At 44.8% G+C, this 12,423-nt stretch overlaps 1 protein-coding gene across 1 annotated transcript; it reads right to left on the bottom strand.

Annotated features, from left to right (window-relative positions):
• Positions 1–9,928: 9,928 nt before the first annotated feature.
• Positions 9,929–12,218, bottom strand: LOC149362726 (uncharacterized). Its single transcript, XM_089573190.1, has 2 exons — positions 11,423–12,218; positions 9,929–10,522 (listed from the first exon to the last, which is right to left on the bottom strand). Exons 1-2 carry the CDS (start codon positions 11,981–11,983, stop codon positions 10,115–10,117), a joined length of 969 nt encoding a protein of 322 aa, XP_089429316.1. The 5' UTR covers positions 11,984–12,218; the 3' UTR covers positions 9,929–10,114.
• Between the last annotated feature and the right edge of the window lie 205 nt (positions 12,219–12,423).

Raw genomic sequence — 12,423 nt, 5'->3', positions numbered from 1 at the left:
TTGATTCAGACTGCCGCCGAGTAATTGCAATTCATACACTCGTTTCTTCTCGCCAGCTCTATCTGACTACCAGTGCCGGCGAGCGACTCCTTATGCTCGCTGAACCTCATTTTTCTGCCATTCCGTTCTCACTGTTACCTGCCTTCTGTGCCGCTTAATGAAGCAATCCATTTAGCAACTGCCATCCCTCTGCCCTGACAGGAGCGGTGGTGATGACGCCATAACAAGAAGAAAACAAGGGATTAAGTAAAGGGGAGCAAATGAAAAACAATTGGCAGAAGAATATTATAGGCGTTTCGCTGTGCGTAAAACGGCTGTACGTCTCTCAGATGTTCATTCAGACGTGACATAACGATTGGGAAAATTTGCTGTTCAAGTAAAAAAAGCATCCTGAATTCCGTCAAAGCAAATGCGGTATAAGCCTTTAGTTCAAGAACCACAGATACGTTTATTTCAAGGTAGTCCTTCGCGGTAATTAAGTGGCGTGCAGCTTTCTGAAAACCTGCATGTGGATCTTCAGGTGGCAACATATTCCAAATCCTGCGCCGCATAACTTCAGAAAACAAGCACGTCAAGCTTTCTTGGTAAAAATGTTTTATTGCCTTAGAGGTAAATGTCAGTGTCCGTCGCATGTTGGTGTGGGTGGTTGGGTTGTCTTGTGACCCTGTTAAATAAATAAATAAATGAAAACCGCACAGATAAGCTTCGCTGGTCGCTGCTTTAGAGCAATCGGCCACCGCTCCACCCTTTCATCGCACGTTTTTAACTGTTAATTCAGTGAGCGCGCGGAGCGCCTGCGCGACCAGCGCGCGCCGCGACGAGCGTCGAAAAGTGGCATGCATCTCCATGCACCTGGTGCTGGCTCGCTCCCCCTCGCGAGCCGACTGAAAAAAATGTCAAGCCGTGAACAAAAGATGGTCGGGGAGCTGCAAGGTTTCCGAGAAAATTTGGGGGAACCTGAAAGAGCTTTCAGCCGTGAAGAAGAGTCCCCGAGAGCCCCGCGGTCCTCCGATTGTTGTAAACCGGACCCCGCTTCCGACGAGCGCGCTAGCGCCCGTGCGCAGGCACCGATATCTGGCACTGTCGGATGCGAGCGTCGTGAACGCGCTGGGCGGCGGCCGACGCGCCGCGCATGCGAAGACTTTTTCTGGCCGACGCGTGGACCCCCAAGCGCGCAGGACGTGCGCCGAAAAGCGCCGATGGAGTTGAGCCTGTGGCGGGTTGGTCACGGTGTCGACGTATTTATAGGGATGGTGTCAAACTGCAAGTCTTCGGCGAGATAGCCATTCTCGGTGCTGGCGGAGCTTTTCAGACCTCCGCTAAAAAGCGCGCAATTTAGTCATCACCTGCTGCCACGCCATCACGCGGAGGATCCGGCGCGTAGCCGGTTGGCAGCGTTCGCTCTTGCAGTCTTCATTTGTTTACCGCTTTTTAGCCGCGGGATCCTTAGATAGCCTCCCTGGCATGTTGAGGTCCGCAGGCCCTGGCTCGAAGGGCTGTTGGGGAATTAGGAACAAGGACCAGCAGGAAGGCTTCGTAAAGTGCTGTACAACAGAGGTTTAGTCCAAATATTTATTACAGCATTTTAATATTTATTTATACATACTGCTATTCCATGGAAAGATTTTATCAGGATGGGAATACACGAAAAAAACGAAAGAATACGTTTCAAGGGAGGGGGGATAAATGAAAACGAAGGTATGTTTCAACAGCGCAACTAAGACGGGGAAAAGCAGAATGAAACTTGTCATGGCAAACTTAGTGAAAACCTTCAGATGACATTCAAGCAATTTCAAAGATAGCTGAAGGACTTCATTGTTTGTAATTAAATTCCAGTCAGTGACAATTAAAAGAGGTTAGGGTTAGAATATTACGCTGCGTTGTGGCACACCTAGATGAAAAAGAAATAGTGTTTGCGAAATCCACTCTGTAATGTCACTCAACTTGATACTCGATACGAAAAACAGAAGCACCCAAAAACATACCATCCTGCTCGTTAAATAGGGTTAGGGTGCGGGCTAGTTGTTGACGCGTATGACTTCAGTATTACAGCGCGACACAGAAAAAAAAACCACACGGACGCAAGTAGGCACACAAGCGCTGACTTCCAGCTCTTCCAACTGTTGTGCTGTAATACCATAGTCGTTAATGAGTCCATGGTTCCCAAATCCCTGACAAGGGAGTAGGCATGTAGCCAGGAATTTTTTTTTCGGGAGGGGCCCAATATAATGTTTTGTCCGAAGCGGGGAGGGGGGCACTATACCACTGAAATTCAATGTTGAAAAAAGCTCTGTTCTAACTCAAAAAGCCTGTTTTTAAAAATTGTGTAAAATATTAGGCGAAACACCCTGTATTAATTGGTGCATGCTAACTTTATCGGTCGTTGTTTGTAGTTACTGCTGGCACCCACTATCGCACAGTCGGAAAATTACTAGCTCGCTTTTTTTAACTGCTCAACTCCTGGCATTAATGTATATGTGTATACAGCTACAGACTTGGCACCAAATTCCGGCCAAAGAGTTGCGTGACCAACAACTACACCGCGGCTAAATATGTAGCAAACAGCTGCTCCTCGCAGCTGTGACAACAGCCACCTTTTGCCTTGCAACGATGCTTTCATCCTATCGTAAAAAATGTCGAGCTTGGTTTCTTTGTTTATATAGACTGGCTGCGCCCTCGCGCTAGATAACGGTAAACTCGTAACACAAGTACAGTGACTGAGCTCTCCCAATGGCGAGAACGATTCCAGTGCTGTTTTCCGCTCGACACTTGGTATAAAAAAACCGCTACGCAGTACCTGGCAGAACTGGAGCGTATTCGATAAGCAGTGGGAGTTAGCCCTGACCGACCAGCAGTGGCCTGGAGGACCAACGTCAGACCATCCGACGGGTCCGGACATCAGCGCAAGCCATCGGAGTCCTATCAACTATAGGAGTCCGCTCACATGACTCGTCCAACATTTAAAAAACCTATAGTCGGATACAACTGAAGTCTGCTGTGAAGCTCCGACCACATTCAGCCTCCGCGCACAGAATTCCTCCACGACAAAGAGGTAGTTCGTTGCTTAAACGTTTCTTGTTAAGTAGACAAGAAGCTTAGCACAAGAAAAAAAAAATATGAACTCTAGAATTTTGATACGTCGATTGTTTGATACAGTCAAATATTAAAAAATTGGTTTCGTTTACAGTTGCGATTGGCCAGCGGAGTAATACAAGACGCCGCGAACCGCGGCCTAGTGTTAGCAATTACTGTTTCTATAAGTTGTATCCTACTATATAGTTTTATTTCTCTCTCTCATTAAAGCCGCTCAGCTGTCGGCATCCTTTCAGAGCAAAATATTTTTAAGACGTGTGAAATAGTCGTTTTGACTACAGCAATATTTAGTGCCGCATCACCTCCTTCTCTTTTGCATTTGCATTCTACATTGCAGTCGTCTACAGCGACACCGCCGAAGAAAATGCTCCGGCCACAGCAAAATATTAAACAGGCGGGTCCGGCGAATTCATCAACCACACTTACACAAGGTTCTTTATGTCTGCCAAGAATATGCCGGCCATAATGATATTCTCGCAAATCCGTATTGGGCATGTACTAAAGCTTCCTAAAAGCAGAAATAAGCCGTCCAGAAAGCACCGGTTACCACACGTCTCTAGTAGTGTTTCCTGCTACACACTACTCAAAGTTGAATACCATGCCTTTATATCGGCAGTTCAGGTAAATCTGGCGATTACTTGCCGAAAAAGGCTGTTTGGTTTTTCGCTACAATTTGAAGGAGATGATTATAAGCCCTTTTAGCGATAAGCTTCTATACAAAGTGTATAGCCCAGCCCCAAATGTAAAAATTCGTAAGGATGCCTTTCCATTACACTTAGGTCGATCAGATGGGTAAGTTTCCGAGTACTTTCTTTCAGTAATTTTTTACGCTTCAAGTGTCTTAAGCGAAAGTGTACTTTAGCTTCGAGCTCTTTAGCTGCGTGACCCTGCTGCGAAAATCTCGTCTCTCTAGATATTTTCTTGGGCGTTCGTATATTCCGCTTCCACGCCTATAGTTACGCAATGCCTGCATAACTGCTGATCTTTTCAGTTAATTAAATGCCTTTTTTTCTGTTATGAAAGCACAGGGGCTGGTCCTATATTCTGCACATTTCCATGTCCCCTCATTGATGGTGTGAATCTAGTCAATTGTCGAGTAACCCTTCCGAAAATCAGCCAGTTCCCTTGGTTGACTGCAGTGTAAGGTAGCTCTCAATTAACGGCTACCATTGTAAATACCTCGTAAGGAAAGGACACTAAGTCAATTGGTCTATTTCAAGTCTTCAGCATCTTATAGATTATTATGATGTTCGCATTCTTCCATGATGTTATTAAACTCTTAACATATTGCGTACACATAGCCGCAGGTTTTTCGAGCCTAATGTCTTCCCCGCAATTCAACATACCTTTAACCATTTAATACACCTTCCGATATTTTGCTTTGCATTTCTTGTAATGCTGTCTTTACTTGCACGTTCGTTACCCTAGGAACATTCATTTCTTCTTCGTCGCTACCTGTCTTATAGCTGTCGTACTTACTTCAGCTCCTGTACCGATCCGCGTAGAATTCACCTTCAGAACACCTGCCTCTCAAATGGTTCATACTACCCAGTCATGCAAAAGACTGGTTCACTGGTGTAGCCGCGAGCCTCAGCTGAAATGAAGTTCAGACCCGGCAACCCTCTGTCCTCTGGCGTTTCATATCGTAGCCCTTTTCCTTGCCATATACTGCGGTTTCGGAGCGTAAAGAAGATGGGAACATGGTCGCTCCTTCACGTGCTTGACCTTACATCTTCTGCAAAGAAGCTTGGTGAGTTCACATCAGGGTGTGACCTGGGAGGAGAAGGTCCTGGCGTTTTGCCTGCAGCTTTGCTCTACTTCTCGAACAGCGTGAATCGCCTTTCATTCGTTGGGCACGCGAGGTTCGATAGAGTGGTGTGCGGCGTGTTCACGTCCCCGCCCCTCACGGCGTGTGGTTTAAGGGTGTGGTTTTTAAATGTCCTCGACCGACGACCTTTCGATCGCCACACGTTGTCAAACCCGGGTCTGCATCTACACCGACACAACCACAATTCCATTAGCGCTAAGGACGCTTCACGGGCAAACCGACAACCGTTTGGCGTGCCGTGCAAAAGTACCTGAAGTATATTTCGACGTATAATGTGTGGGCCGGCATGACCACCATTGGTTTGCCCTCTCCTGACGCTGTGCCCCGCAGCGCCGCCTCGGCTGTTCATTGTCCGCTACCCGAGCGCTTTTGTCAGTTACGGATATGTGTGTCATATCAAAAAGTGTGAGTTTTTGTGCAGGATCTGCGTCGAAGAAGTACAATGAATTCTGCTTTCCTGCAGACAAGTTAACAGCCTTTACAACGTTTAGGATCGGCGTTGCTCCTGAGCATGTTTGACATTACTGGCGGTTGCATGCCATTGTATATAAGTCCGGAACATTCGATAAATTCATCAGGTCAATTCTGGCTAGCTACTACAGCTGACATCATTCTGGATACCTTTCATGCACTCCAAACGCTTAATGAAAAGCATGATGGGATGTGTTCGATTTGCGAAACCATATGGGCTGAATTCAGAGAGTGAATTATTGTACTTCTTCAGGCTATGTACAGTCTTTGTCAAAAGTAACCAGGCTGCATGGTTTTGTTCTCAGTCGTATATTTAAACTATTATGCTAGCCCTCAAGCTCTAAATCTTTGTGTGGTAAGGAGAGCACCTGTCCTCACCTTCAAGGGACTTTTCGACCTGAGAAAAAGCCGTAAAGGTTATACTATACCAATGAGAAGCAAACCATGCAGCCTGGTTACTTTTGACAAAGGCTGCACTTACACGGCCAGCGCCAAACAGTTGTTAACCACTCGGCGAGGGACCGTTAGGTGCACCTCAGGCCCCCTTGCAGAGGCGCGGATCTTTTTGCAGTGTTTAGCAAGCAGCGCATTTCGTAAATATCGCAATAACAGCATAGCGCCGTATTAAAAGAGACCAGGTGTATGTCGTGCTGCAATTCGTATGCTTGCTGGCATTTTTTTTTAAGCGCTGTATTCTCAGCCAGGTACGATGCGCGTCAAAGAAAAGTGAGCATGGTGTTTTTTTTTCTTTTTTATTGTAATTACTTCGCCAGCGCGATGTTAGCGCAATGTTATCCGCGCCATGCACGGTCGTGTCGCTTGCTTTGATATTCGAGTGCATTTAGAACACTTTTTATTGCTATATTCATTTGCAGCTGCGAAAGAAGAATGTTTCACAGAACCCGCACAGCACCTGCACAAAACCGTCTAGTTGTTGCGGCTTTCATTTTTTGTCTACGGAATTGGCTCTTTTTTGAATTGAATTGAATTGAAATTTATTTTCTTTCTTTCTACAGAAAGAGGGAGCCGGGGCAAAAGGCCAATTGGCCTGACGAGGTCCCGGCACCTGAAGCAGGGGCAGCGCTGCGCAGCACATACAAGCATGATAACATCATGGCAACAAAATACAAAAAAATGGTGACATTGGTGGCACAAAAGGAGATGGAGATGCACTGTATTGAAAGTGTGGCTACGGAATATAACGCACAGGGGATGTAATATATATATATATATATATATATATATATACATAAATGCAATGACATAACAAAATGCAAGCAAAGAAACACTGCATGCATTACTGACAACGTCAATAGAACACAAGATACACAATAATTATACAAAAGAGGTGCACAGGCACTGCACAGAAAACATACACCATGTAAACAAAAAATATTTACCAAAGACTAAAAGCATAGTAACTTAATAAAGTAACACGATATGCAGTACAAAAGTAAAAAGAACAAAATGTAGGCCAAAAACGAGACGACCTTAAGAAAGTTTCATGTTAGTAGAGGGTCAGTTTCTAACAAAAGCTTCTTGATTTTTTTCTTAAAACTATTTAGAGAAATGGTAAATTCAGTTTTAACGCTAAACACATTGAGAATAGTTGGTACCTGATAATTCAAACTTTGTTTGCCGTAGTTTGTACGGATTCTTGGTACTACTTTCATTATTTTGCGGAAGGGGTACCTCATTGTCGGGGTGTCATTGGTGGAATCATATAATCGATTTTTGTGTATATGCTGCAGCAGGCGAAAGTTATAAATCTGCTTAGTGTTTAGTAGACTGTATTTTCTAAAGAGTGGGGCAGTTGGCAAATTTAACGGTAAGCCATAAAATCCTTCTAATGCCCGCAAGGCTCTTTTTTGGAGTGTGTGAAGTTTTTCAATGTTAGCAGCTGTCGTGGTTCCCCAGACTAAAATACAGTACGATAGCCTGGAATAGAAAAAGGCATAATATATTGCTAGCTTAAGCCAGACAGGTATTAGAGGTGCAATTTTATACAGGCATCCAACAGCTTTACTTAGTTCTGTAGTTAGCTTTGAAACATGTAAATTCCAGGATAGGGTTTCATTAAACCAAACGCCAAGAAATTTTTGATTAGTAACCCGACTTATTGTAGTGTTTGCATATCGTATATTGATAGGTTGCGATATGAGTGCATTAATAGGTCTGAAAATAATGTAGTTGGTTTTTGTCAGGTTTAAACTTAGATTGTTATTTTGCAACCACAAATGAAGTTCCTTTAGATAAGAATTTACGCTTGTTTCTAACTCCGACATGGAAGTTGCAGAAAAGAAAATATTAGTGTCATCCGCATACATAATTAAATAAGGTGACCCTGGTATTTTGGAGAAGTCATTAATATAGGTGATAAACAGGAGTGGTCCTAATATTGACCCCTGTGGCACTCCCTGTCTAATAGCACAGTGATTGGAAGATACATTATTTACCTGCACATACTGAGATCTATTACATAAGTAATCATTTAGCAAATCTAACGCAGTACCACGAATGCCATAACTTCCTAGTTTTTGCAATAAGAGTTTATGCTGCACACAGTCAAATGCCTTACGAAAATCCAGAAAGAGACCAAGCGTGTATCTTCGATGTTCGATATTTTCAATAATTTTCTCCTTCACAGTTAATAAAGCTTGTTCTGTGGATTTGTTCTTCATAAATCCGTATTGCGAACTATCGATAATGTTATATTTATGAAAGAAGCCCATCAGCCTGCTATTAATGACGCCTTCAAAAACTTTAGAAAATACTGACAGGACAGAAATAGGTCGATAATTAGACATTTCAGTTTTATCGCCCCCTTTGAATACCGGAGTGACACGTGCAGTTTTTAGCGCATCTGGAAATACGCCAGCCGTTAACATAAGATTAACGATATGACTCAGTATGTCACATATAAATACTGACACATACTTGAGTGGAAGTGCCCTTATGTCATCGTGTCCTGCAGCTACATTATCTCTTATCTTCATAATTAACGTCGCTACCTCATGAGAAGTAGCCTGTTCGAACACTATAGAATTAGGCAAAGGAGTAATCAGGTTGTTATAGTTAGACGCAAGTGGTGATGAGCCTGTGGTTACGTTACCAGCTGCCACAAAATATTCATTCATTACATTAGGTAGTTCAGTGTCAAGAAGCTTACCATTGGGTGTCATAATTTCGATTATGTTCTTAGGTTGTTTCTTATGGCATATATTAGCGACTGCTAGCCATAGTTTCCTAGAGTCATTTTGAATCTTTGAAAACTGTTCAATGTTATAATTCATTTTGGAAGCCTTTATGTCTTTATTGAGTTTGCTTCTATATTTTTTATAGTCGGCGTAAGCGTTAGCCTCACGTGTTTGAACAAACTTATGAAACATATCATTTTTCTTTGCTATTCTCTTATACAAGTCTTTGGTCATCCAAGGCTTACGAAATTTATTGTTTCTCACTTTCTTCATTACAACAGGGAAGGCCTTGTCATAACAATGGTAAAATTTGGAAAAAAATTCAGAATATGCCTCATTTACATCTGTTAAGGCGTATACGCCATCCCAGCATGTGCTTTCAATTAATGCCTTAAATATATTAAGGGAAGTCTCGTTTATGTCTCTACATCTTACAACAGCATCTTTATCTGCAATTTTTCTACCACCAATCGGAAGGCTACAGAAAATTGGCAGGTGGTCGCTAATATCTGATGCAAGTAGTCCAAAATCATTATCAGAAGACATCACATTAGTGATGCAGACATCCAACAAAGTAGCAGTATCTGAAGTCACTCTTGTAGGAAGAGTTATATTGTTTGTACAGGCATAGGAAGAAACGATGCTATTAAATTTTGTAGAGTTGGCATCTTCGTGCAGTAGGTTAATATTTATGTCGCCCATAAGTACAAATGGGAGCTTAGTGGAGATCAGGTACTCAAGAAAGTTTTCAAGAAATTGAAAAAAGTGTGATTTGTTACCAGTAGGAGGTCTATATATTACAGCTACAACAATGTTTGTAACGGACAGAGCCAAGCATTCCACACTGGGATCAATAACAGAGAATTCGTCCAACAGAGAGTACGGATAGCCATTCCTCACATAAATTGCAACGCCTCCACCTCTTCCTTGCTGACGTATTAGGCCATTATAATGATAATTATTTATGCTAATATGATCCTCATGGGATCGTAACCAAGTTTCTGTGAACAAGATCACATTAAATTACACACCCAAAGATTCCAGGATCATATTAAGGTTGTCTTCCTTATTGTTCATACTCCGGATATTGAAGTGCAGGGCAAAAAACGCTTGTCTTTGCAAATGAAATTTGTCTTTGAATGACAAAGAGTCATAAAGAAGACATGGATAATGATAATCCATGGAGGTTCCGAGCCAGTTAGCACATTAGAATGGAAAAAGCACTAGCGTGTCATCTTATCAAGATCTGCCCGCTCAGCTATCCTGATGACGTCACTTGTTTCATCTTTCCGCGCAAGAATCTTTCCCCTGTTTGTCCAAACAAATGTTAGGATAAACGAACAATTCAAAAGACGTTTATTCGTCTTTTCGTTACAAAGGAGCTCTGGGTTAACAAGAGGCCGTGTTGCTTCTTTCGTGTCCTACACCTGAGTCTGTTGTTCTTCAAGCGCCGCGCGAGCGCTCGTCCTCCTCATCCTCTCCTCACATCACTCTCTCCTCCCACGGCGGCTCGGGTTGCTCGGACTCAAAGTTCGGGTTGCTCGCCCTCCGGCGAAGGATCTCCGTCGGCGGGGATGAGCTGGCGCTTACATTCGGCCATCCTGTGCCACCGACCGCCCCGGTCGGAATCGTCCTCGCGGCCCGATTCTTCCGAACTTGTCTCGTAGAATTCCCGGTCCCAAAGCTTCAGCTTGTCAACCGGTGCAATACTGCTGTAAGCTCTTCGCCTTTGCCGCCCCGGAGGCACGTTTTCGATGCGGTAGCGGTCGTTGGGAAGCCTTTCTCGGATGATATACGGTCCTTTGTATTTTTCTTTCAGTTTCCTTGACTCCCCACTTGCTGCCGGTTCTCGCTCAACTAGTACAACATCTCCGGGATTGTATGTCGGCGCTTCCACCCGCTTCCTGTTGTACCGCTCCTGTTGCTTGCGTTGGTCTTCTCGGATATTCTCCGCCGCTGCGGCTCGCCTGGTTTCAACTTCATGGTCAAATTCCTCGGCGAGGGCGTCTTCCACGGTGTCGCCCTTGATGCCTCGCGGCCTGAAGTTGAAGAGCAGTCCGAACGGAGTAGTTTTAGTGGCTTTGTGGAGCGTATTGTTTATGCCCCACATCACCTGAGGCAACGCAGAGTCCCAGTCTTTGCCGTTTGCATCTTTCGTCAAGCTTGCCACTGCCGGTGTTATCATGCGATTATATCTTTCGACTTGCCCGTTAGCTCGCGGAGTGGCAGTAGCGTTTTTGACGTGCACGATGTTGTAAGTTTGGCACGCTGCTTTGAATTTGGCACTTGTATAAGCAGTTCCGCGGTCCGTGATCACCATAGCCGGTGGGCCAAAGATTCCTGCCACATCGTGTAGAAACTGCGCCGCTGGTGCAGCTGATGTATTGCGGACTGCACGCAACAGTACGAACTTTGTGAAAGAGTCGACGACTACAATTATGTAGGCGTTTCCGGACTTGCTTCTCACAAATGGGCCTAGGTGATCGATGTGTATTGATCGAAATGGCTTGCTGCCCTTGTCAATGCTGTGAAGTTTGCCCGGTCTCTTTCCAGATGGCGTCTTGTGGAAAAGACATTCGATGCAAGAAGCTATGTATCTTCTAACGTAACGCTTCATGCTGGGAAACCAATACCTTTCCCTAAGTTTCTTCAAGGTTTTCTCCACTCCAAAATGGCCAATGTCATCATGACAGGTCCTGACGATTCTCCAGCGAGTCTGGTTCGGAACTACCCACAGCAGTCCTTCGTTAGAGTCGGTTTCTTGGTTCTTCTTGAATACTATGCCGTTACGCAACCGGTATTCGTTTTTGACGCGCCTGTCTTCTTTGGATAGGTCTTCTTTTTTTTCTAGCCTTTCCTTCAAAGCTTGAACTTTTGGATCATTCAGCTGGGCAACGGTTAGCACGTCTTCTGTCGCTATGCATGTTGCAAGGACGTGAAGGCCAGGAACGATATCCGTCTCTTCTGGGGGGTCGTATGCAGATCGGCTAAGTGCATCAACATGAGCCATTGCCGCCCCCTTACGATATTCCATGTCGAAGGTGAACTCCTGCAGTCGCAGCCACCATCTGCCAATACGGGGAAGCAGATTCCTTTTGCTCATCGTTGCCCGTACTGCGTTGCAGTCAGTGACCACCTTGAAGTTCATCCCGATTAGGTACACTCGAAACTTTTCTAACGCCCAAACAACCGCAAGCGCTTCTAGTTCGTATGAGTGGTATCTCTCTTCGTAGTCAGTTGTCCGCCGGCTTGCGTAGATGACAGGATGAAGCTGCCCATCTGCTTGTTCTTGCAGAAGTATCGCTCCTAGGCCGTCTTTGCTGGCATCCGTGTGCACCTCTGTTCTTGCGTCGAACGCGAAATGCGCCAAAACTGGCCTTTCAGTCAACTTCATCTTCAGTTCAGTGAACGCGGCTTCGTGCACTGAAGTCCACTTCCAAACTGCGTCCTTAGACGTCAGTCGCGTTAGAGGTTTAGCGATGCTGGCGAACCCTTTTACAAATCTTCGAAAATAGCTTGCCAGACCTAAAAACTGACGCACCTGGTGTACATTCGTTGGTTCGGGAAAGTCAGCGACGCTCTGGATCTTTAAACTTCCGGGTCGCACTCCTCTGGCAGAAATGTCGCAGCCAAGGTAATCGACTTTCTCGAAAAAGAAACGGCACTTGCTTAATCGCAGCGTTAATCCCGCTCCACGGAGGACATCCAAAAGCATCCTCAGGTGGTCAAGTCCCTCGTCCACGGTCGCTGTGGGCAGCAGGGTGTCATCCATGTAGGCGAGAGCCACGGAGTACCGTAGGGGACCCAGTACAGCGTTGATCATTCTCTGGAACA

This window comes from Amblyomma mixtum, chromosome 2 (genome assembly GCF_055824585.1).
Source record: "Amblyomma mixtum isolate Tamu chromosome 2, ASM5582458v1, whole genome shotgun sequence".
Taxonomy (NCBI): domain Eukaryota; kingdom Metazoa; phylum Arthropoda; class Arachnida; order Ixodida; family Ixodidae; genus Amblyomma; species Amblyomma mixtum.
This window is presented reverse-complemented; position numbering and strand designations above follow the sequence as displayed.

What these genes read in the sequence shown, in the direction of transcription:
- LOC149362726 (XM_089573190.1), bottom strand. Translation starts at nt 11,983, where the DNA reads ATGAAGTTGACTGAAAGGCCAGTTTTGGCGCATTTCGCGTTCGACGCA. An exon ending in GGCTAGAAAAAAAAGAAGAC is followed by an intron (nt 10,523 to 11,422) that starts CTATCCAAAGAA and finishes ATCCGAGAAGAC; the next exon opens with CAACGCAAGCAACAGGAGCG.